The sequence below is a fragment of the Eschscholzia californica genome, unplaced genomic scaffold (assembly GCF_041429995.1).
Source record: "Eschscholzia californica isolate CP2 unplaced genomic scaffold, dmEscCali1.0.p SCAF_5, whole genome shotgun sequence".
NCBI lineage: Eukaryota > Viridiplantae > Streptophyta > Magnoliopsida > Ranunculales > Papaveraceae > Eschscholzia > Eschscholzia californica.
Genome location: NW_028238472.1, coordinates 48,223,014 through 48,248,430, shown reverse-complemented (window position 1 = coordinate 48,248,430; position 25,417 = coordinate 48,223,014). Strand labels below are relative to the sequence as shown.

The window sequence follows — 25,417 nt, the reverse complement described above, 5'->3', positions numbered from 1 at the left end:
ATGAAAGAAATTAAAAAACAAAATAAAATAAAGTGGGTGCAAACTAGTTGTTGAGAAGGCCCAGCGGTTAGCCGGATTGGAGTCCGGAGGAGGGGCTCCCGACCCCTGGAGGAACCTAGCCCATAGGCTGCCCTCTTGGAGCACCCTGGTTGGGAGTTGGGCTCCCAAATTTTCAATTTAGGAGCCCATTCTTACCTCTCTCATCCAATATTGGCGCAGGGAAGTCATGTTTTGAAAAAAAAAAGTTATTTTGCAAAATGATCATCAAAGATAAAGAATTATCCCGTTTGTGAAAAGATCACTATTTTCTATTATTTGGAGTAAGTGTCATTGGCTAGCAAAAATTATCTTTTCTGTTTCTCTCTGTCTCCTTCACAATCTCTTTCCATTGCCCTGTCTTATCCATCTCTTTCTCGTACATTTTTTTAGGTGTAGTTTGGATGAATGAAACTACAACACGAACTACTAATTTGCACATTAAACATGCTTCTATTGTACTTGGAACGATTCATATCGCCTCAAATTTGCTTGCCATTGAAAGATCTTGAAATCATAGTTGGTCGGTTGAATTTAACTGTTACAATTTAGATAGTTCAAGTAGGGTCTAAACTCTAACTAATAAAAAGTAGTGACCCTCCTTCAGAAATTTTACTCATGATTCCTTTACAAAATTAATTTCACCTACACTTGAATTACACCATCCTTGTAATTGCTCAATTTAGTGTGGATGAGAAAGACTAAAGAGATCAGGATCATAATTGATAAGTAAGATATTTGAAGATATTGATAATGGGCAATTAATGGTCAACATAATACCACCTTAGCTAGGGATCCTGGGTCCTAAACATCATGACCCCATCCAATAAAATACATTTTCTTTTTCAAATCATGTGCAGTTGTGCAAATCATCTGCGTTAGGTCATTTTGTTCACCTACATTTCATAAAGGTGGGTAACTATCCCCTTCCATACCTTAAATAATATAGCATGGGGAGTCAACCATGGTCAAGGTCTTCTTACTCATATATTGGGACTCGGGGTCCATATATATTCGATATTGTCGATAATGTTTTGGTGGAATTAGATGATTCGACTGACTCCTTATCACCACATATTATGGCTAGTACGTAAAGATTAAGCCGATCTAAACTAACTGTTACAAGATTAGTCAATTCAAATCAATCACATACTAACTTAAATCCCTTATACTTTTAAGTTCCCTATATAAACAAAATTAAAATTCATACAAGAAGCTACTAGTATATGTAAAAGAAATTGTAAACTAATACAACTACACAAATTAATAAGTCTAATAGTATTATCTGAAAGTTATTCAACCGGAGTTGAGCTAGTCATCGTTGATCTTTGAGAACGGAATGTTTGATGTTGAGTGATTGACGATAGATCCAAATATCGATTAGCCAATTCCTATTCATCTTTTAAGACATTGACCATGATTGACTCAAAAGTCAAATGGGTAAATGAAAGTAAAGTACACCCACATTTGATTTGGTGACAAATAGGAATTGTACTCACAAAATATCATGTGCTGGTTTAAAGATGGTAAAGAAATGGAATCTCGGCGTCTTTGGAGGGAGTTTTGATTAAAAATTTCAATTCAGGTCTCAACTCCACAACCCCCCTTCTTTACACAACAACAAGAACCCTAGAAATGTTTTTTGTATCATCATTCCAATCTCTCTCTAGAATTTTTCACATTCTCTTTACTACTTAAATGCTCTCAAATTCACCCACCAATCCTATTCCTATCTCTTTATCTCTCTACTTAAATCCTCCCCTTTCTCTCTCTGACTCTCTCCCTTTCTGTCTCTCTCACTCACCCCATTTGCTGTTTCAGTCAGATTTAAAGGTACCCCATCTCTTTAATTTACTGTTTATAGTTTGTATTTCATTAAGTTGTTACATTTTTTATGTTTTAGTGGTTAATTTAATAGTACCCAAATCATGAAATTGGTAACTTATGATGAAGGAACTTCCATTATCATTTTTGAAGCTTTTCTTAGTTTGGGTCTTCTTCATTTGGACTTATCACTGTATTTTTTTGGATTTTGTTCAGTTCTATATAACACTGAATGCTTAAGTAGAAAAACCCAGATCATGATTTTGTCTACATAGGTTTTGGGGTTAACGATCTAGGAGAACTCAGATGTCTTATTGCTTCTTGGTAAACTTCAAGAAATTTTGTGTATTTGTTTGATGCCTCATTGTTGAAACCCTTAAATTTTGAATTTTTTGGTAGTGGGTTAGATTATGTTCTACAAGATCAACCTTCATTTTGAAATAAATTTGTCACTTTAGAGGAGTGTTTCAATCTTAATTTGTATCTTAGTTTCTCATGATTTAGTTCTTTGATTGTCTGGTTGTTATGATTATCAAGTAGAGATTTTCTGTTTAATCTTTGAGCACTGAATTGCTGATCCCACATCTTGTTTCTTCCCTAGATCTCTAATCACAAACCAGTGAGTTCTGCTATTTATCCACACCAGTTGTTTGTTAGGTCTTTTTGGCAGATTTTAACCTAATTTTACATTTGTAAATCGACATCACTTTAGGTCTGACATCCTTAAGATAGTGATATTACGAATTCGAGCCATAGCTATAAAATTTGTGTTTGGTGACCATCCTCATGATGCCTAGAACTATTGAAACGGGTTTGCATTTTCTTTCTTAACGTTAACTGTCTACATGCTAGAAAGTAGAAATTAATCGTTAATTTGAACAACCCAAACTTTCCCTTGGATTCAATGCCACTCTACAATATCAGTTGTTGCTAACTACATTGCTCAAAAAAGTCTTGAATCTTGACGTCCTTATCATTGTCATATACTGCATTGTATCGATAGAAATGAACATCTGCAACACTGGAAAGCGATTTTATGCTAATGAGGCGGCACATAATTTGTGATTTGTTCCGTACACATTTTGATGAACTCCTCTGAAGTTCCTCTCTTTAGAATGCCTCTTGCTATGAAAATACTGTGTGTATCCCTAACCATTTGAAATTTTCGAACTCATGGACCTTCCTTACTTCCTACATTACTGTTTAAAGCCTGCATTCATTGGAAACTTGTTAAAGACCATAAGTGTAATTTAATTATTATAAATTTGTGTAAGAATGGAGAATTCTCTTATAACAAACGTCAAACACTCCACTTCCCTCCAAAAACACTCTGCAAATTATCTATTTCCTTCCTGAAAAGGGTGAAATTTCGGGTGGCCTTGTTCACTTTGATTTCATAAAAAACTTGTATTAGTACTTTCACAATGTGATGAGATGATTTTTTGGTTTCTGGCAGGTGGTGATATTGTAGATTCTGCATTTCATTATTCTCATGAACCGGATTCCTTATGGGTTGTGAAATTCAAAGTGCTATCTTGAATTCCCAAGGAGAACTATATTACTAGCACGACTTCTACTTGTTGCACTTTCTCATGTTTGAATATATGGAGATTTGAATTCAATTTTGTGTTCGAGTCCTCTAAACTGTGAGAAGAAAATGTCAGTTGTTCGTGTTGAGCCAAGTGAGCTTCATTGGAAGAAAGAACTTGCTGCTCTTCAAAAGGCTGCACGACTTTTGCGTGACCCTGAAACTAGTTCTTCATTGAGGTCACCATTGAGTACTAGATCTGCAGTTGCAAGTTCGCGATTGAAATGGGTAAAAAGTACTAGAGGGAACTCCAGCCGATCAAGTCATGCAGGCGATTTTCGTTATCCATTGAAAAGTGGACCAAAATTTAAAGAAGTTTCTCTACATAACTGGAGGGATCAAGCTAGCAACTTGAGTGAGAGCAGGGTGAAGTTAGACGGGCAAGAAGTATCATCAGTGCCTGAAAGTCCAAATGATAGCTTGAGCAAATCCAATAAAGCATATTCGAGGAACGACCCATACCTCGAGAATCCTCTAATGGTCTTTAAAGAGGAGAACGTGGATAAACCTGTGAAAAAAACAGTAAAGAAGCTAAAGAAAAGGGCTGCAATGTCAAGACAACGTAGTGTGAGAAACTCAAAACGATTGAATCTTCCAACCATCTCCTCGAAAGAACAACTTACACCTAGTGAGCAATCTTACGACATGGGTTACTGCAACTCCGAGGGTCGACAGATTTTAGATCAGGGTTCAGATGAAGAAGTTGTCTATAGTTCTAGTTCTAGTTCTAGATCTGCATCACCGTTGCTATCTAAATATGGAAAGTGGCCCAAGCCTCCCAAACACTTAAAAACCAAACAAAAAGATGAATCTTCCGTTTCTCGTACTCCCACATCTACCAGTTCGTACAATAGATATGGATATCCATTTCCCAACAATGTTGGTTCTTGGGATGGAACAACACCTTCTCTTAGTGGTAATTCAAAGCACATAGATTTATCAAGGTACCAAGGAGGCAGAATTCCTTCCTCTGGGTCAAAGAGGTCTCTTAAATACAGAGGTTGGGGGGGTTCCCGTTCTCCTTCACTTTCTGATACTATAAGGAGAAAAGGAAGTAGCATGCTTTGTGGAAGCCGCAAATCCTCACATAAGCACCATTCGTCAAGATCAAACAGGCAGAAACATGTCACCAGATCTGTCCAAGGTTCACAATTGTTGACGTACAGTGTTGACGGCAGACGATCACCATCTATTGATACTGAACAAAGTGATGATGGCCTCTCAACTAACTTTGGAGAGCTTGAATTAGAGGCCTTGAGCCGGTTAGATGGACGAAGATGGTCATTGAGTTGCAGAAGCCAAGAAGGCTTAGAGATAGTCAATGTCGAAGATGCCAAAGAAAGAATGCCAGACCATATTAGAAGTTTGAGCCAAAAATATAGACCGATTTATTTTCATGACATAATTGGGCAAAATATTGTGGTTCAAACGCTAAGTAATTCCATTTTAAGAGGAAGAATTGCTCCTGCATATCTTTTCCATGGCCCAAGAGGAACGGGGAAAACATCTATTGCTAGGATATTTGCTTGTGCTCTAAATTGCTTAGACACTGAGGAAACTATCCCATGTGGTTCCTGCAGGGAGTGCAGTGATTTCATCTCCGGGGTGGGTGGACATCATATAGAAGTTCCCTCTACCAATAAAAAAGCTACTGATAGAGTGAGGTACCAGATTAAAACACTGTCAACAGCAGCCGAATCATTCATCTCACATTACACGGTCTTTGTTATTGATGAGTGCCACTTGCTACCTTCCAAAACATGGTCTTCGTTTCTAAAGTTTCTCGAAGAACCACCATTAAATGTTGTTTTCATATTCATAACAACTAATCTCGACAATATTCCCCATGCTGTATTATCCCGTTGTAAGAAGTACCTTTTCAACAAGATCAAAGATGCTGATATTGTAACTAGGTTAACAAAGCTTTCTGCTGATGAGGGCCTGGAGGTTGATGCACATGCTTTGAATCTTATTGCTTTGAATGCTGATGGTTCACTTTGGGAAGCAGAAACTATGTTAGAACAGTTGAGCTTGCTAGGGAAAAGAATCACTCCGTCTCTTGTAAATGAACTTGTAAGTTTGTACGATATGCTTCATCTTCTCTACATCTAGGATATTGGTTTCTGACTACCATGAGCGTAAAAAATCGCTTGGTCGGCACTTAGCAACTTATTGTTGACCAACCCATATTTTTGGATTAAAATACTAAAGCGTTGCAACTTATTCAGATAATTTATGAACTTCCTTTTTTCGTAGGTGGGTGTTGTATCAGATGAGAAGTTACTCGATCTTTTGGAATTAGCCATGTCATCAGAAACTGCAGAAACTGTCAAGAAAGCCAGGGAGTTGATGGATTCAGGTGTTGATCCAATAGCATTGATGTCTCAATTAGCGGGCCTCGTGATGGATATAATTGCTGGAACCTACCGCTTACTTGACTCAAATTGCAAAAGTTCATTCTTTGGCGGGCAAAGTTGTAAGTACTAAAAAACTCGTTTATGCTAATTCTACTTATTTTTGGTGTTTCTCTCTCTTCGCTTCTTTGTTTCGTTCTCTTCCTGTTTCGATTCTTATTTGTTTATCTATTTTATGACTTGTAACTGCAGTAACTGAAGCAGAAACCGAAAGACTGAAACAAGCTCTGAAGCTTCTTTCAGAAGCTGAAAAACAGCTTAGGGTGTCGAGCGAACGCCAAACATGGTTCACAGCAGCCTTACTGCAACTCGGTTCGGTCACCTCTCAAGATTCTACCAATTCTAGCAGCAGTAGGAAGCAGAGCTCTAAGTCAACAGAGGAAAATGAATCAAGTACTTCAAGGGAATTTTCTTCTTACAAAAGGACACAAGATTCTGTGCATATTCCACAGAAATCAACTTCTTCATCTTCGACGCATAAAGCAGAATCTGAGCCTTCAATCCCGTTCCCTGATCAACTGTCAAAAGTTGAAAATCGTAATTTTGATGCGAATTCCTCGTGCAGCCAATTCTTTGAAGGAGATGACAATGTTATAGCTGAGAGTAGTGTCGTTAAACAAATAAGCCAAGAGAGGTTGGATGAGATATGGGAAAGATGTATCGATAAATGTCATTCAAAGACATTGAGGCAGTTGCTTCATGACCATGGGACTCTTGTATCGATCTTAAAAACTAAAGGTAAATAAATCCTAGTTCTTTTCGTGATTCTATGGCCTACTGCTGTGACTTCTAGGAATAAGCGAATAATAAAGATTTATGGGATTTTGAAGAATCGCTTAAGTTCTACTTCTTTACAATGTGAAATGCTTTTCTTAGTTCTGGATTGAACTTGCATTTCTTTTATTTTGTTTCCCTTAACTTATCATTGTTTAGCTCACAAGACATGTTTAGAATTCTCTGCTCGCTGCCATCTTACTAACTAGTTTTGCTCCGTTTTGTAGGTGTTCTGATTGCTTCGATTTTATTCAATGATGGAGATGTCAAATCACGAGCCGAGAGATTTCTAAGTAGTATTACTAATTCATTTGAAATTGTTTTAAAATACAACGTGGAGGTCAAACTAGAGTTAGCACCATATAGGGAGGCATGTATAGAACCAGCTCCTGAGAACATGATGAGTGAACGAGAACATGATTTACGTGACTTGATAAACAGTTATTCACCTCTAGACCCACTCCAGAGAACGCACGAATTACCAGAAGATAGTATCAATGGTTTGGAAAGTAAGCTTATAAGAGTTCTTAAACAGTCTAGTTTCTCAGTTGCAATTAAGGAAGAGGAAATCAGAAAAGAAGGGAAACAAGAAGCAGCTCCACAGAACACACATACCATTATTGAAGAACAGAGGATGGAAAGTGCTTGGTCGTTGGCTGCAGATAAGGGAAATACAGAATCTCTGAGCCGCCCGAAACCAGAAGGAAATCAAGTGCTCCCACAAGACAGTCTCTATGTTCGAAGCAACACACCAAGAACAACTGGTAAGAAGGTAGCCTCTCAGAACTGGGATGAAGAGCTGAATCATGAACTTCATGCTGGAAAGCGTTTCCAGAAGGAACAATCTGATCTTAGATTTGGTCGTTACCCTATGTCCCCAAGCTTATTGCACAACAGCAGCATCGATGTCAGTCTCAAAAAAGATAATCGGTGAGTGTTTATTCGTCTCCTCTGTCTCTCTTTCTCTTGATTTATATCCCTAATAAAAGCATCATACATTTGCCTTACTTTGCACAAAACCTTGATAAAATTGCACAAAAGGATGCACCTTTTCTCTATAAGTACCTAAAATTCTAATCTTTTGATCTCATGCATTAAATGACGATGAAACAGAACTCGATTGTCTTAACTGATCTTATCTTTTTCTGTTATTCGAGTTGATTGGGTTAGCTTAAATTTTTAGGGAAGTTATGAAGATGCCCAGTTTACTTGATTCACAAGTGGAAATTGTTCTTTCGTGATCCAAACGTGTTAAGTGCATCTGTTTTCCTTGCATAGGACTTAGGAGACAACTACTTTGTTATCTGTAGAATCATGTTTGCTTGTGCTTCACACACACACACACACACACACACACACACACATAGACTCGTACATATGTATATAGATCGACGAGATGATGTATCTTTGTGGTGTTTCACAGGGGTTATGAATCAGGGAGCAGTACAGGTCGGTGTAATGGAATTTTTTGCTGGAAAACTAGAAGGCCTCGAAATAACAGAGTTCAGGTAACTATTGTATCGGTTTTTATCTTACTTTCACATTTCCTAGATAATTTGGTTCGTAAAACTGATAATAAGCAAATCACTGCTATGTTTTTTCTTGTTCCTAAGCAGATCAAACAAGGGAACACAATTCGATCACATATAAACGAAGAATTTCCGACGAAGGCAAGGAAAACATAAAACAGATGGAAGAGATGAAAAGGAAGAGAATTACTGAGAGATGTTGTCAAGAAGTCTCTATTGGTGTTCATACAAATATCCTTATTCTGTATATTCTTTTATGATCAAACCCATTTTTTGAAGATTCGAGAGGAAAGAATCTTGAAACAGTTGTGATTAGTACTATTGCTTCATAATTTTTGTGGATGAAATGAATGGGAGGCTCATTTAACTTGCTAATTTGTTAAGTTGCTTTTAGTTATTTAACAGTTTCTTCGATACCACGGTTTTCAAAGTCAAGATTGATGTTAATGCCTCAAAGGCATGTTTCATACACGGAAGAAAAATGTGATTACCAGAAATAATAATCTTATAACATGAGTCAAGGTATTCGTAATATGTACTTCATCATTTCGTTTAGTCATGAATAGGATGGTTGTAAAGTACGGACTTTGTTAGCACCCCTTGGATCTTTCTTCGCATGAAGAGTGTTAAGAAGGGAGACAGAAAATATTCAAAGAGATCTTGAATCTTTTTAGAAATCCCGATCATTATTTTTCTACCCCAGAGGTACAGAAAATGTTTTCCTCTTTTGGGCTGGTTGTGTGTGAGGAGGGGTTCACATTGTGGTTCATAGCCATGTACATCCTCTAAGCTACATGCCTCACCCATCTCCCCTGGATCTATTTCGGGGAGTACCTAAAAGAACCTTTCTCTCCTTAAGCCATTTTGGGCTAAGCAGAGAGCGGTGATGAGATGGAAGAGAGAGAAATGTTAACTGATTAACGATGTTATAATGGTAAGTGAAAAAGGGGGTCATCTAGATAATTTCGACAAAGTAGGGGTCTAAAGAGGAAACTGATCACAAAATTGGGGACTATTTGAAAAATAACGCTTTATTATACAACATTAGATATTTAATAATATTCTTTAAATTTTCAGAGATTTTTTACTACAGAAAATGTAGCGGACGGTCAAGATCAATTGAAACACGTAAAAATGATGAAAAGTTACGTCAAAAGCACACGAAACAGTTCCATCTAACGATCCAGATGAAAGAGACACGTCACTATCTCCTCTCTCTCTCTCGCGCCATCTACTACAATCGAGACTCTTCTACAAACAATCACACACACTCTCTCTCTCTCTCTAGAAACCACCACCATCAACCTATAAATTAACCATCCTCTTCCCCTCTTTCTCTCACTAAAATCAACGCATTCAGACTTTCATCTAACAAATCACTCTCTCACTCATTATCAATATTTTCCTACTATCTTCTTATACCAAAGAAAATCTTCAATCCTTCTCACACAATGAAAATATCATCATCAGTTTTGATCTCTGGTTTATTTGGTTTGATTTTCATGTCAGCAATACTTCCATCAGCTAAAGGGTTAATCCCATATAGCAGAAGTTTATGGGATATGATGCAAATGCCTTTTACCACAGATCTTGATCCATTTCGAATTCTTGAACAAACCCCTCTCTCTGTTCCTAACAGAGACCTAGTATTAGAGCCATTGGCTTTAGCTCGTGCTGATTGGAAAGAAACCCCTCGTTCTCACATTATTACGCTCGACATTCCTGGTTCGTATCCTTAAAACCTAGCCTTAAAGAACTAGCCATTAATTAATTTGTCTAATTCTTGAAACCCTAAAACTTAGCTGTTTATTCTGTTTTTGCAGGGATGAAAAAGGAAGATATAAAGATAGAGATAGAAGAAAAGAGGGTATTAAGAATAAGTGGAGAGAGAAAGAGTGAAGAAGCTAGTACTATTGAAGGAGAGAAATGGCATAGAGTGGAAAGAACTTCTGGAAAGTTCTGGAGACAATTTAGACTTCCTTCAAATGCTAATTTGGATTCAATTAAAGCTAATTTAGAGAATGGGGTATTGAAAATAATGATTGAGAAAGTAGCAGAAGAGAAGAAACAACCCAGATTGGTGAATATTGTGGAGGATTCTTCTTCTTCTGGTAGTAGTAATGGTGGTGGTGAAGAAATTAAGGCTTCTAAGGCTGAGATGAAGAAGTAAATATGAGCTTATAGTTAAGTTGGGAAGGTTTATTAGGTCTAATGAATGTTACTAATTTTCTTCTTTAATTTGATCATTGTATTTTAATGGCTTAATTAATATTAAGAAATTTGGTGTATTTGATGTGTATATTTTCCCTGTACATTTTTTTAGAGAATTTATGTTTTAGAAACTAAAGGAGAGAGTTAGAGATCAGTGAGAGAGAGTTGAGAGGGAGAGAGAGAGAAGAAGATTGAAACAATTGGCAGAGGTAGTGCTAGTTCACATTTTAACATTTATATTTTGAAATAATGATTGAGAAAATAGTAAAGAACTTTATCCCTAGTAAGGGAACTAGGTAGGGGTGGGAAAAAGATCAGGAAGACCGCTATCCGATCCGTTCGACCGAGATAAAAAGTGTTCATGGACACCCGATGGTCATAACGGTCAGTGTCCGACCGGCCCGAAAGAATTGGCGGACGGTCACGGTCAAAATTTTATGTCGAAGGACCGACCGCTAATCGACCGGTACGAGTGACCGAATAGGTTGACCGACTAAACTGTCCTCATTTTTAGAAGTTGACCGTTGAATTTTATAGACATACGAATATATGGTGATCGTTGGCTATAGTCATATAGTCCTCTGGAAAACCAAACATTAGTGCATGGCTTAATTATATCTTGTCAAATGATGATCGACTATTTTTTTTCTTTTTTATATTTACTTTTGATTTCTTGGCTAAACATCTTCATTTGTAAGAAATTTTGTTTGTAGTAATACAAATAAAGTTCTGAATCAAGTACATTTATTGGAAAGTCCGGACCGAGACCGTCCGATGTCCGACTGGACCGGTAAAATAAACGGTCTTGGACGGTCAATGGACAAAGAATTCTTGAGAGTGACCGTCCGAGTCCGCCCGAGTAAATAGGTGGTCACCAACAGTTTATGTCCGAGTCGACCGGTTCGATGAAGTTAGAGTCCGGTACCGACCGGTCCGGACCGATTCCCACCCCTAGAACTAGGTATAAAAAAAATATACACAAGAATTAAACTTTAAAATAGTGAAGAATTTTATTTGTGTTATAGTTGTTGATGTTAATAGTTATGGATGTTAATATAAGACATCTCCTCAACGCAAAGTAGAAGTTAGGTGGGAAGACTCGGGTTACATTGTAAAAAAGTCAATACAAGATAGAAGTTACAGGTGAGAAGACTCGGGCTGTCCCGGCTTAGCCCGGTTTAGCCCACCTATAGCTATGCCCCTGACAATGGGTGGTATGTGGGTGTCAAAAGTGGTAATGGTACAGTGGTCGAGGAAAAATAGGAGCTAAAATTCAATTAAATATTTAGACTAAAAACAAGAATCACACAGATTGACTAAGTCTGTATGTTTTAAAATTCATTTCGGATGTCTCGAAGTTGTAGACAAATTTTAAAGATTGTTTTCAGCCATGAGTTCCTGCATGACATATTTGCTACATCTTTGAGCTTCTGTCGTGTACGTCTTTAAGCCTATGTCGTATTAAATGGTTGTGGCATTAGTTTGACTAAAACGGAATTTTTAGATTTCGAACGAAACCGGCATAGATGACAAGAATATCAAATTCTAATTTTTAGATTAAAATCTTTTCAGCCGATGACCATTTTCTGCAGTTCAGGAAAAATCTTCCAAACTAGATTGATAATCTGGTCTCAAAAAGATAGAGAAAGAGACAACGGAGAGAGAAATCGTGACGGTGGTGGTCGGAGGGGAAAGATGAAAAAAGAAATAAGTTGATTTTAGACTCAAAAGGAGATTGCCCGCTAAGTCACATCTAATCAACCAAAACCTTTATCTCATAAAAATGAGTGGGTGTTGCTAAAAACACGAATCTTTGTGCTATAAGCAAACAATTTATTAGTTTGACTATGGTCAATGAATATTGACTCGAGTTCTTTATAAGCACCCAAATTGTGAATGTTATCTTCTATCTTTTTTCTTTCACGTAGAAAATATTCAACAACAGTTCTTCCCAATTGATTTTCATAAAAATTTCTACTCCACCAGTTGATTTTTGAATACAAAGGTCAATGAGTGCTTGTTAGAAAAAATCCAGTGTTTAATTTTTTAGGTTAATTCTGTTTTGGTTCCAATTTGTGCTTAACTCACCGTTTTAGTCTGTAAGTGTCTGACAGATTGATTTAACTCTCAAGGACAAAATTTCAGTTTTTTCCGAAACAACCATTTGGGCGGGATGCGGGTTAGAGCCTCTGTCCGTGCCCACCGGACTAAATTTGACAGTCTCGACGGGTAGTGCCCGTCTCGGGCCACGGTCACATCGGACTCGGGCGGTTTGTGGGCGGATCTGGGCTCGGGGGCCTTTTCCCTACCCGGAGAAGCAAAGCGTTAATGGCGTTCGCGGACTAGCGTCAACTTTCTCAAGTGAACTATCTTCTGCTCTAACTACAACTGAACTTTTCATGGCGGAAAATTCCGGTAACGAATTAGAAACCCTAGAAGAAATGAAAAATGGAGGAGAATCAACTAATCTAAACAATCAAAACCCTAGTAGTTCTTCTGATTCTGACTCCGATGAGGACGCTGAGGAAGACCTCCGTCTTGAAGCCCTAGAAAAAGAAGTTGCTGAAAATCCTTCAAGTTATGACTCTCACATTCAAGTAATACTTTTTAACAATCTCCGAATTTGAAACACAGAAGAAAGTTTTGTAATTCTTTTGCTTTTATTTAACTCATTTTGGTTTTGATTTCAGTATATAAAATCTCTGAGAAAATTAGGGGACATTGAAAAGCTTCGTCAAGCTAGAGAATCAATGAATGCAATTTTCCCTTTAACTCCTACTATGTGGAGTGAATGGGCGAAAGATGAAGCTTCACTAGCAACTGGGTAAATTTATTTTGAGTTTGTGTTAGTTGTGATTTCACATTGAATATCTTTATACTTTATGAGCTAGCTATGCTTAAATTTGTTTCGAATCCATCGATTTCATTGTCCGAGTATTATTCTCTAATTCAAGCGATATATACCCATGTTCCTGTAAGCTTATATCTAATATTGATTTGCGGTTGTTGTTTTGGTTTGCATTTAAAATGTTAGATATCTACCAGGTTACGAGAATAGCACGAATGGGTATGATATAGTCATGTCACTGATTAATATTTTGAGAATTGTAGTTCAATTTGTTGTTTTATCAATTTTGCAGAAGCGAGGCTTTAGTAGAAATCGAGAAGCTTTACGAGCGAGGGGTGCAGGAATACTTGGTAAGTTTTGCTTGTCAAAATTAAAGTGGACCACCTTGCTGCGTTCTTCATTTCATCTCGCCCACGCATCTTACATTTTCTTGCTGTAGTCTTCTGCAATACATCTTTATCTGTTTAAAAGAAAACCACCCAATACGAGCTTGATTTGAGTAATAGCTGTTTATGCAAAAGTTTAGTTGTACGAGTTTCGACCTCGAGAAAAGTAATTTCAATTAGATTTGAAGATTTTTAGTTGCTATTGGGGTGACTTCTACAAAAAACTGCAAATTAGTCATTAATTCACTCTTGAAAAAAAAACAAATAACATTTAACATGCTTTTGATTCTTTCTTCTGCAGTCCGTGTCTCTTTGGCGTGACTATCTAAACTTTGTTAAAGAGCACGATCCATCAGTCCTTAACTATTCACCGGATGGTATATCAAAGATGAGGGACTTATTTGAGCGTGCTCTTACTGCTGCTGGTTTACATGTTGCGGAAGGAAACAGGATCTGGGAAGCATATATAGAATTCGAGCAGTCCATGTTACGTACCATTCATCAGAGTGATAATGAGGTTAGACTTGCTTTTAAGGTTCAGGGTCGTACTCATAGTTTACTACGGCATGAGGAGTCTTCAATCAGTAAAGTTACTTCTTCATCTAGTTGATTTGCGCCAGTTATCTAATACTTAAGTCTCTTTCTCTCATTTTAGCATTCTTGTGAAAAATGTTGTTACTTTCTTTGCTTTTGGAAATACAGTAGCATGAATGCCAATGTGGTAAACAATATACTAGAATTGTTGAACTTGTTCCTGACGTTTGTATTCCAATGCGAAATCAAATTCTAATGTCACCTATGAATATGTGTGTATATAAAGGTGGATAATTTGGGCATGCATCCTTAAACACTTGCTACATGTTTGTTATTGTGAACTATCTAATTACATCTATGACTTAGGAGATTAATGAACCTTTAACAGGGTTTTTTTTCGCTTGTTTTATATGTAGAGACAACTTTATCTTTAGCGACGTTGACTATTGAATCTAGATCAACTGGGAGGAACCCTATATCTTTTTTAGCTTAATGGTGATGGCTTCCGTATGATGATATGATGGAAAGGAAGACAACAGGGTAAAAAGAGTCTTGTTGTTTGGCGACAATAAATCATTAGGGAAAAATCTAAATCAGCATTTCATTTTTTCTTATATTCCTCCTCTCCTTCCTAAGATTGTTGTGTTCTAAGGTTTTTAATTTGAACATATATAGACTTGAAAGAACATTGCATATAAAGACTTAAACCTAGAAGGATTTGTTTTTGAGTTTCGTTTTCCAAAGGCTGTTGTCACACACTATTACTTTGTATTGTAAAAAGGAACAAGATATGACTTTGTAATGATCTCTTAGGTCCACAAAGTAGTGAAATGGACAAATCTGTGACTTTTGGTGTTGATATGAAGTAATTTCTGAATGTGTTACAGGGAAAAGATAAGCAGGTACAACGTATTCGAAGTATATTCCATCGTCAATTGTCTGTCCCCCTTGCGGATTCAAGGTCAACTCTTCTTGCCTACAAAGCTTGGGAGGCTGAACAAGGAAATACTCTAGAAACTAATGCGAGCGATTTCGATGGAATTCCTTCTCATGTTGTTTCAGCGTACCAAAAAGCCATGGAGATGTATAATGCACGGTCCGTTCATGAGGAACTTATCTCTAGGCTGGATGCATCTGAAGTAGAGAAGCTTCAATGTTTTATGGTATGGTTCTTTGACTTCTCATTATCTGATAAATGCCTTAGTTACTATTTTGTAGTACTAGGGATGAAAAATTCGATGTTGTTAAAAGAAAGTGCCCTAGGCCGTTAGGTAATTGTTATGAGAATATTTGCCATCAATGCCGATTTAAAACAATCTTAGTTTCTATTCTTCATTTTAGTTAAAAAGGCTCTTTACATTACCTTGACACGTCACTTGATTTAGGCCAGTTAAGTCTCTGACATTTTTTCCGTATATGAATCAATTAACTGTTGCCTCCCTCTTTCTTCTCTAAGCTTTTTAATAAAAAAAAATATCTTAGCCTTTTAAGTTCTCAAGAATATTTAGAAAATTGAGAACTTCAAAATTTATTTATAGTTTGAGGGATGATTAAGGTTATAATTGTACTAGCATATAATGATGGGATGTCAACGTGAAACACTGAATGTTTCTGTTGCCTACACCTTACAAAATTGGAAAATTGTATGTACTATCTAGGCGGCTTTAAATACTCTCAACTAGCATTCTCATACATCTGTTATCTATTCAGTTTTGTATCATTTCTTCTTGCTCAATATTTATTATGTTTGGTACTAGAATTAGGTCAGTTTTAGTCCTATTCCGTCTTCAGTTATACCAAAGAGGAATAGTATTTCTATCTTTCCTGCATATTGGATGCACTGTTTTGTGCCTTTTCAAATGAGATTTGTTATGGTGTTGCAGACCTACTTAAAATTTGAACAATCTTCTGGGGACCCGTCGCGTGTTCAAGTACTGTATGAACGTGCTGTCACTGAGTTTCCTATATCAAGTGACCTATGGCTCGATTATACTCGCTACTTGGAGCAAACTTTGAAGGTTTACCCCCTTATCTTATCTCAGATTAGTTTCAATAGAGTAAATTTCGGCTAATGAGAATCATTACCTACTATTTCATTTCAGATCCCCAAAATAGTTGTCAGTGTTCATTCGAGGGCAACTAGAAACTGTCCCTGGACTGGAGAGCTCTGGGTGCGGTACTTGCTTGCTTTGGAACGTAATCATGCTTTGGAGAAAGAATTGTCTGCTGTATGTTTTCGTTATCGTCTCTCATTCTCTTGTAGAAGTTTTATTTTCATTTAGTTGGCAATTAATTTTCAAGACGTTAGCTTATGAAGTGCCTCAACTTTTTTTTTACATATGGAAGCACTTGATGGCACGTTTTGCTGTAACTTCTATTTATTCTCAAGCCCCTTTTGATTACGGGGTTTCACTATTCAGCTATGCTTTAAGGTCTTACCTTTACCCGACGAGACATCTATTTCTGCTCCTCAACATTCAGTTTGTTCCTTATTACCTCCATCCAAGTCCTTTTGGCATTCGTCTGTATTCAGAATGTTTGAATCATGTCCACACTATTTCTTTCATTTGTAAGACTAATGGGTGTCAAAGAGGATCTAGGATGTCAGGATTGTGTGTTGCACCTTAGAAGAGGGTTCAGCAGTTTGTCAGACTGTAGATAACGTATGTTGAGAGGTTGACTTCCATGTAGTCAGTTGCAAGTTAAACATAATTTGCGGTCCAAATAAAAACATTTAGAAAGCTAACACGTTACAGACCTACCCAGCAAATGAAAATCAGCTAGCTTTTAAATGACATGGTGGAAACTTTCTGCCAAGACCTGTAATTGTACAGGTCTGAATGATGGTACCAGGGAAGCAGACAAGCATCTAGGTTCATTAGTAGTCTTGAAATAACATTCAAATTTGCTTTTCCTAAATATCCTTTGAGATTACTCTCGTAAAAGGTTCATTCCTAAATCTGTATTTGAACTTGTAGAACTCTGTATTGTGTACTTCCTGTCTTCTTGAAGGTATTTGTTCTTTTTGTCATTACGTGCCAAGTGGACCGTACTGGCCAGACTAGTGGGGCCCCTAGTTATTGAAGTAGTAACAAAGGCATAGTTATCTTAACTTGGTTATTATCTGGTTTCACCAACCACGATAAGGATAAGATATGGTTTGGTTCAACAGAGTTTTAGATGGAGAAGAACTGCTCCAGCCCAGTTTTAGAAAACCAGTAGTCTATACTTTGTCTGTTCAATCAATAGCTCCTGGATATCTTTTGGTTGCTTATACGTATTTTCTTCTCTGTCATGCTTTCTTTTCCTAGATAGCAGTTTGCTTAGGAGATGCAGATTTACATTCTCTATTAGTTTCAGGCAGCGGTGTTTTAATTGTTCCATGATACTTCTTAATTTCAGGTATTTGAGCGGTCGCTGCAATATCCATTTTCAAGTTATGAGGAGGTAACGTTAATTTTGTAAAAATTATGCTTTTCACATTTATGGCCCATTAACTTCAGTGCTCCTTTTTGATGTGCCCCTAGAGTCTGTTTCGATAGAGTAGATAATAGACTTCTGACTACTTTATCAATTGATGATAGGAATATCATTATCATTATAGCGTGCTCAATATGGACATTTTGTGTAATAATTTATAAAATTTGACCACTTCCATTTTTCCGAAATAATGGTAGAAAATTGAGATTATACACGGTAAATGTAATGGGAAAAACTAAGAAAAATAAAAGAGAATGGCATTGGGGTTCCATCATCATTGCAAATTGAATGAGTCAATTAGGTTGAATAGACTTCCTCAAATATGTTTGCTCGTACGTGTTCAGCTAACTCATTCGTTAGTATTAAAAGGAGATCAGAGGACATAATATACTAAGCCAAGTAAGTTAACGTACTTGGTTTTAATTTATACCATGAGCTATGGGTTTATTGGGACGTTAAAAAGTGCTTACTTGGTTTTAAGTTATACCATGGGTTTATTGGGGTGTTAAAAAGTTTAATTAGCTTTCCCTTCAAGATGGTGATATCCTATGTAATATGAACAGAAGCACGGTGTCGGTATATGAAATCAGTACAAGGTGTCACATTATGCGGAAGGAAAAATGCCAGTACAAGATTATGGCTACACATGTACATTTTCTTGTCTTAGGTAGGATGTCCTTCATTTTTAGTCATTTACTTCTGATTTATTACTTTTAGTAAACGTTGCTACATTATAGGATTATACTAGAAAAACATTAACTTAGAGTAGTATATGATGGTCTAACACGACTGCATGCAAGTTGAAACAAGATGTACATACAAAATCTCATATAATGCCCATTAAGTGACTGCAGTGTTAGTAGATAGTATCTAACATGGAAAAATTTCTAAAAAAGATGTATCCACATTATATTGGTTAAATTCAATTATTTTATTTGTCACCTTCATTTATTGTTGGTATGAATGTTTGGGAGGTCGGAGGAATTTGGGATCTGGTCATCCGTGGGTGAGTATGTGAGGTTGTTTAGGTGCTATGTGTTTGTTGTCTTAGCTTATCTGAAGTTTCCAAGTATCACTTGATCCTAGTGTTGCGTCTGAAAAAATATAGTACTAACATGGGGCACTTTCCTTCAGCATCTAGATTTGTTCCTTACTCGGCTTGATGGATTAAGACGGAGGTTTTCTCTAGCTGGTTCGACAGAGGGTAGCTTGAACTACGATGTTATAAGAGATACATTTAAGGTTCGTTTTCCGTTTATTTTACAATGCACTCCTCTAACCTGCTTTTCCTGTATTGTTTAGTGACCTGCTCAAAATTTATTTACTTCAAGCTTGTGATCATTTTCCAAAGATCACTCTTTTCCACCATTTTAACATGTGCCACAAATATGGTCGATGTATTTACCATTGCTGTCCTATTTTTCACTGAAAATACCAATATATTCCTTATTTTTGCTACATGTGGTTGGAGTATTCTTGTAAGTTGTTATAGTGCTCCTTTTTTTTGCTGGTTATTTCTCATTTATATTATTATATTTGACAAGACGATGTGAAAAAGGTCTGTTGGTGCCTAAACTGTGCCCGTTATCAATCAAATGTAGATCTTTCATAGATTCCATGAGCACAGAAATGCGAGGAAGCTGTAACTGCCTTGAGATTGTTTCATAGCCTTGTTAGGAAAGTACTTTTTTTCTTCCTTAACAAGGTTACATATCCCCTTATTCGGATAAGTGTAATGGTGAACGTAATTACTTGATATCCATCATAACATCCTTTACCTATTTAAGGTAAAAGTGGAACGCATCCTCGTAACCAAAGAAGACTTCACTTATTGTCAATTTTAGATGTAATGGTCAAAAGAAAGATATAGTTTGGGAGAGGCTCCTGCCAAATCTATTATCAATGTGTTTTTTTGTCTATATGTTCTTTCATAGTCCTGCAATCTATGGTATCTCTTTTCTATGCAATTTTTGCCCTAGGGGGAGGCACAATGAGATGCTGCCAGTTTAATTTGCTTCTCTGTATTGCGTTTTTTAATTGTTGTTTGCTCCTCTATGTTTCTAACGGCTCGTGTCTCCCTCAGTATGCTGCAGAGTACCTGTCTCCAAACCTAAAGAATACAGAGGCTTTATTGTTTTTGTATGCTTACTGGGCTCGTTTAGAGTTGGAGCTTGGGAAAGATTTGGTTGCAGCTCGTGGAGTTTGGGAAAGCTTGCTCAAGATTAGGTTTTACAACATGATGTTATTTTCATTCTCTCAGTTTCCTGATGTTGATCAGGAGAAAGAGAAGTAGCAACTGATTTTTTTTCATTTGTTTCCTTGGTCATTTTGATGTTTGCTTGTGCAGCGGTTCAATGTTAGAAGCCTGGGAGCACTACATAAAAATGGAAATTCAAGCAGGACATCTTGATGCAGCTCGATCTATTTATAAGCGATGCTACAGCAAAAGGTTCGTCGGAACAGGCTCGGAAGTACGTTCTTAATCACTTAGAATATTTCTTTTCTATTCTTTATTTCGTAGCTCTTGCTCTTATACCCTTTTGTTACATGAGACTCTTCTACATGTTTGGATAATCACATACAAGAATTTGATTATGTAGAAGTATATCGTACAATCTTTGATAGATAACTTCCGATTATATGAATATTTAAAACTATGCTTTGTCGACTAAACTATACGGGAACGCAATCTGCTATTTGTTTGGGTCTAACCCAACTGAAAAAATCATAAAAGTAATTTTAGAAGTAACAAGTTCCAAACTATGCTTTAGACATTTAAAAAGCAGTCAAAGATACCAAATTAGTGCTTCTAGGGCTGAATTTACCATACCATGTATTTGATGATACCTTCCTACTCTAAAGCACAGAATCATTCAGGTCATCTGCCGTTCTTGGTTACGCTTTGAGAGGGAATTTGGGACTTTGGAAGATTACGACCATGCTGTAAAGAAGGTATATTTTCTGACTGTGGAGTTGGAATTCATAGTTTATTGTTTTGCTTTTCCAATTTAGCTAGCGTTGAGTTTACCGACTATTCACCATCATGTACAAGCATTTGTGGTACTGCAATCATATAACCCAACTGTATATTGATGTAACCATGTTCAAAAGTCAAAACTACTGATATTCAAACCTTATTTGGTCAAATATGTGGATGATAGTACTAAATAAACATCAGCACAGGTGGGCTTTGAGTATATGTAGAAGTTCATGGCGTTCTGTATGACACATCGGGCTCGCTTGCTTGAGAAGCCTGTGTTGACAGAATTACGACTTTTGGAGACATCATGCATTTTTCTTTTCGAAAGGGGCATTACGAGGACATCTAATGGGTACCGTACATATTAGGTTGCAAAATCATTATATGGTAAAAGAAATCCCTTTTTTCCTTATCTAGTAATTGAATGATCTATTCTGTAGTATCGATCAAGTGGGGCTACAATTTTGTATGCGATATCTACTGATTTGATGAATTAGACGGTTGTAATCTTGTTTATATTTAAGTATATTTGACCAAGTTATGACAATGATTCATCCTCACAACGTTAGAATATCCAAGATTGAGGAAAATAAAGAAGTGGGGAACCTCAAAATGTTCTGCATGCACCCTAACCTGTCACATGGAAAACTGAGCATTGTCTAATCATTTCTTGTAGTAGATCTCATATTATGCGAGTCAGTAAAGGTTGAGCGCTCCGTGGGGATTATCTCAATTATACACGTGGTCTTAGGGGCATGTCAAAATGAATGTAAAGCTTACAAGTTGTCGGAAAAATCCAAATAACAGGCAAACTCTCTTGGCAAACTTTCTTTGATACCCCCTTTGAATTTTGTCTCTCTTTGTCTTTTTTTAGGTGACACCACGTCTGGAAGAGCTCCATCTATTTAACTTGCAGCAGGAGTCGAAAGGAGTCTCTGAGTCGGTACCAAAGAAAGACGAAAATCCTACTAAGAAAACTTCTCAAAAGAGGAAATCTGGTACAGCCTCAACTGAAGAACATCCCACACCAAAGCGGCATAAAGGTGTAGCTGACAAGCCAACACAAGCTTCTGGAACAGAAATAACTCAGAAGTTAGTAGAAGACAATAATGTAGGTTCGACCCATTCCAAGACTGACAAAGAGGAAACTTCAAATGAGCAAAAAATCAAACACTCTAAAAACAAGGAAATGTACAAAGACCAATGCACAGCCTTTATTTCAAACCTTAGTTTTCAGGCAAGTTGCTCATCACTTCATAAACATGCCTGCTATTCAGTTGATGATCATATTTTAATGATAAATAACATCTTGCTCAGGTAACTGATGACCACTTGCGCAAGTTCTTCAATGATGTTGGTGGATTAACCGCTATACGTGTACTTAAGGATAGATTCACCGGGAAATCAAGGGTATCCCATCTCTCTCTAAACTACGATGTATATTATTGCCCTCCCATTACTTTACAGTAATAGGTCCTGTACTATTTTAGCAAATATATACCACCTTTTCAAGTTAAATGGAGTAATGCCCTTAGACGGACTTCGTCATTTTTCACCATTTCCGGCTAAGTTATTTATAACCACCTTTAAAATTTAGCAGGTGCTAAATGGAAAATTATTGTGTAGTATCAGACATTTTCTACATATTTCGCATAACGGACTTCTATTATATCCTTGTTAGAGTCTTAGAGATAATCTAGTAAACTTGACGAGAACAAGGAAGATCCCTTTTCGCATGTCTAGTAGACTACTATGTGGACCTTGGGAATTCTTATCGAATATTTTGATGGAGTACAAAATGGTGAGCTTGTAAGATCATTGCAGCACTTACCTAGATGGCTATTCACCTGGTTTCTCTTTGGACTTCATTTTGTTAATATTTATTGTGTATGAACGATACTCTTTTAGTTAAAATATTAAGTGTTCATCTTTAAACCCTGATTCTGTCGACTAATTGACAATTCTACATTTCGATAGGGATTGGCTTATGTAGATTTCACCGATGCTGAGAAACTCACAGCAGCTGTAGCAAAAAACAAGAAGATCCTGCTAGGAAAGAAAGTGAGCATTGTACGATCCAATCCAGAACGTAATAAAAATAAAGAATCCTCTGGAAGAAACACAAAGGAGCAAGGTATGTATAAACAACACCTAAGTCTTTTCCTTGGAATCTGAAAACTAGTCAATCTCAGAGTTGCCAGATAATCATCTACTTCCCCATACCCTTTCTGGGTGGGTTCGCTCTCCGGTACCCCAACTTTAGCCCACCGGCCCCGCCATAATCTCCAGAGTCCAGCCTTAACTAACCCAATTTTTTTTGTGAAAATCTGCAAGTTAACTAATAGTTTTTTTGTCTAACAAGTTATGAATTTTACGTTTTATAGAGATAAAATGATTGAGAGGTGTATCTATTCCATGCATCACAGAGAGTATTTATTGTCTAGTAAAAATAGTTCAAAATGTACCGACCCTAAAATAGCGTACCGAAGAGGTATACCCTAGCTTACCAGATACATGCAAGGTAGCGCATAGCTTATCGGTACCCATACCACGTACCGGAGTGTTCGGCTTACCAGGTAACATTGGTCAATCTTCGAGTTAGTATTTGTTAATGATTTGGTTCAAACTTCTAAGCTAATATATTTTTTGGGATTCGATAGTATTCTAGCTTATATCCGATCTAGTGTTTGCCTGTGTCTTCAAAAAGTTATATCAATAAAAGAAAATAACCATCTCAAATTTCTACTTGAGTTGAAAGCCTGCCAGCAATCACTTCACTGAATTAGTGAATCAAATACAAATTGTCTACTTCTTTCTTCTTATCATTTGTTCCTCATTTCTGCAGGAGATAAAAGAGAAGGAACATCTACTGATACTGGTAATGAAGTGGAGGGATCCGAAGCGAAAAAGTCTACTGAAGGTTCTGAAGAATCAAGTCGGGGGAACCATGTCCAACTAAAGGGCAAGAACACGTTCGCAGTTCCAAGAAATCTGGCCAAACCCCTTGGTTGGGGCAAGAATGAACCCAAGAAAGAAGACACCGACGAAACCCCAAAATCTAACGACGAATTCAGGAAAATGTTACTGAAAAAGAAATGAAACTCTTGTGGCTGCAAAATCAGATTTACTCGGTGGTCATGACAGGTTCCCCTCATGTAAGTTAAGTATTTACGTCACTAAACAAGATCAGAATAGACCACTTAGTAATCTGTTAAGCCCAAAAAGTTTCAGAGTAAATTGTTTCAGTAAAGTGTTGAAATAAATTTCTAAAATTTATATTCTATAAGCTAATCTTGATATTATTATTGAAGATGTGATATGGGTATGCTTAGTTTGATTAGGTTTATATTAGGACCACTAATCGTCTAATCGAATAACTAGGTCGGAAGTTTCTATTCCTCATTTGATCGAAGTATTCATTACTCTAAGCTTATATCACTCATCTGTTGCACCAGAATTTCAACTAAATGACTTGTATCTTTACATATTTCCCTCAATAATATGCCAGTGTATAATTTTAACCTCTTCCAAGTTCATCTGACTAACTTCAACAAAAAAAAAAAAGTTCATCTGACTAAGATAATGTTTCTTTGTTTTGTTTAAGTCAGATTTCGATTCCAGGTCTGGATTAGATCGAATTCACTTTCATAATGTTTAATATGTCTGCGGTTTGGGTGAAAAAAATCTTCCAGCAGCTCTTTTTTTTGTCGGCAGTATGCAAGCGCCCGGCGATCCTCCTGATATTCTTCCTCCACTGCGACCATCACCATCTCCGATAAAAACCATCATCCCCACCCCCAAAAAATAACTGGATCATGTACCTTCAATTTTGAATTGAAGTATTGTTTTTTTTTTTTCTTTTCTTTTTTTCCTGGGGCAAGTGATAGGGTGGGATGATAGTGTTTGGGGTCAACAAGAAATGTCGTGGGGTCACGTGATAACGCAACTGAATCTTGATTGGGTAGTGAGTGGTCAAGTGATTTGTGAATAACGTCAAAATGTTATTGGGCAGCTTTTACGTATCCGTTACGTCATTAAAATTTTAACACGTTACTTTTTTTTTTTGTTTTTTTTGTTGAACAGTTTAATTTAACACCTTAGAAAACAAGAGACCATCACAAAAAGGAAAAATAAAAAGGGAATAGTTAAAAGGCAAAAAAGAGAACTTAAATGGTTTGGCTGGCCAAAAAGTCTAATAGATTGACGCGAGTGTTACGTGTGAAAGTCTCGCATACACACGAGCGAGTCCTCAATGGTCTTCAGGAGGTTAGATCCGAAAGGACTCAACTACCAGGATCCAACTTCAACTAGTATTGTTGAGAGGTTAGCACGAGCCTTCTAGTATGATAGAATCCTAGCTTGAGCCTCGAAGCAAATGAGGGCTCTGTTTTGATCAAAGTAAAAAAGTCGGCAGGAGTAAGTTCGCTTTGAATTCTGCTCTACCCGAGATAAAGATAGCTACGCGAAAGATCAGATGGTGCTAAAGGTTTGTTTTTCAAATACAAATCTCGGTAGGCAATCATATAAGAAGATATTGTCATGATCAAGGATTATTATGTAACGACTATGCCACGTATCTATCATCAAGCCAGATTATTACCATCACACAATCTCGGTCCACCGCCATCCAAATCTATATAAACGTAATATGTTTGGTCTAAGAGGAATCCAATCCTGTCTTGTGCATTCAATTGATATCTCAACGTGCACACTGAACTTATTTGAGTGTCGAAGTATGTTTGCAAATATCTTCACTATTTTACATCATCAACAACCCACCTCAACTCCAATTTCTAGCTTCTTCGCCACGGTT

General features: G+C 36.9%; 3 protein-coding genes across 4 annotated transcripts; all 3 read left to right on the top strand.

Annotated features, from left to right (window-relative positions):
• The first annotated feature begins 1,510 nt into the window (after window positions 1-1,510).
• On the top strand, window positions 1,511-8,532 carry LOC147539987 (protein STICHEL-like). Of its 2 annotated transcripts, none has more exons than XM_086639478.1 (7): window positions 1,511-1,869; window positions 3,317-5,521; window positions 5,705-5,924; window positions 6,055-6,600; window positions 6,864-7,566; window positions 8,060-8,144; window positions 8,253-8,532. In XM_086639478.1, exons 2-7 carry the CDS (start codon window positions 3,518-3,520, stop codon window positions 8,319-8,321), a joined length of 3,627 nt encoding a protein of 1,208 aa, XP_086495604.1. In that variant the 5' UTR covers window positions 1,511-1,869; window positions 3,317-3,517; the 3' UTR covers window positions 8,322-8,532. The 2 variants fall into 2 exon arrangements, with proteins under 2 accessions (XP_086495604.1, XP_086495603.1); XM_086639477.1 differs by having other exon boundaries at window positions 1,544-1,869; window positions 8,250-8,532.
• An 896-nt stretch (window positions 8,533-9,428) lies between these two features.
• Window positions 9,429-10,448, top strand: LOC147539986 (18.1 kDa class I heat shock protein-like). The gene is made up of 2 exons (XM_086641456.1): window positions 9,429-9,890; window positions 9,989-10,448. Exons 1-2 carry the CDS (start codon window positions 9,617-9,619, stop codon window positions 10,333-10,335), a joined length of 621 nt encoding a protein of 206 aa, XP_086497582.1. The 5' UTR covers window positions 9,429-9,616; the 3' UTR covers window positions 10,336-10,448.
• A 1,861-nt stretch (window positions 10,449-12,309) lies between these two features.
• On the top strand, window positions 12,310-23,914 carry EMB140 (EMBRYO DEFECTIVE 140). Its single transcript, XM_086639479.1, has 16 exons — window positions 12,310-12,973; window positions 13,067-13,200; window positions 13,517-13,574; window positions 13,912-14,127; window positions 15,032-15,307; window positions 16,028-16,162; window positions 16,247-16,372; window positions 17,547-17,591; window positions 18,759-18,866; window positions 19,708-19,850; window positions 19,972-20,095; window positions 20,502-20,576; window positions 21,479-21,841; window positions 21,922-22,014; window positions 22,582-22,738; window positions 23,450-23,914. The coding sequence occupies exons 1-16, from the start codon at window positions 12,776-12,778 to the stop codon at window positions 23,701-23,703; spliced, it is 2,505 nt and encodes an 834-aa protein (XP_086495605.1). The 5' UTR covers window positions 12,310-12,775; the 3' UTR covers window positions 23,704-23,914.
• The last annotated feature ends 1,503 nt before the right edge of the window (window positions 23,915-25,417 follow it).

What these genes read in the sequence shown, in the direction of transcription:
- EMB140 (XM_086639479.1), top strand. Translation starts at nt 12,776, where the DNA reads ATGGCGGAAAATTCCGGTAACGAATTAGAAACCCTAGAAGAAATGAAA. An exon ending in TTCATCAGAGTGATAATGAG is followed by an intron (nt 14,128 to 15,031) that starts GTTAGACTTGCT and finishes AATGTGTTACAG; the next exon opens with GGAAAAGATAAGCAGGTACA. An exon ending in AGAAGCTTCAATGTTTTATG is followed by an intron (nt 15,308 to 16,027) that starts GTATGGTTCTTT and finishes ATGGTGTTGCAG; the next exon opens with ACCTACTTAAAATTTGAACA.
- LOC147539986 (XM_086641456.1), top strand. Translation starts at nt 9,617, where the DNA reads ATGAAAATATCATCATCAGTTTTGATCTCTGGTTTATTTGGTTTGATT. An exon ending in TATTACGCTCGACATTCCTG is followed by an intron (nt 9,891 to 9,988) that starts GTTCGTATCCTT and finishes CTGTTTTTGCAG; the next exon opens with GGATGAAAAAGGAAGATATA.
- LOC147539987 (XM_086639477.1), top strand. Translation starts at nt 3,518, where the DNA reads ATGTCAGTTGTTCGTGTTGAGCCAAGTGAGCTTCATTGGAAGAAAGAA. An exon ending in ATCGATCTTAAAAACTAAAG is followed by an intron (nt 6,601 to 6,863) that starts GTAAATAAATCC and finishes TCCGTTTTGTAG; the next exon opens with GTGTTCTGATTGCTTCGATT. An exon ending in AGTCTCAAAAAAGATAATCG is followed by an intron (nt 7,567 to 8,059) that starts GTGAGTGTTTAT and finishes GGTGTTTCACAG; the next exon opens with GGGTTATGAATCAGGGAGCA.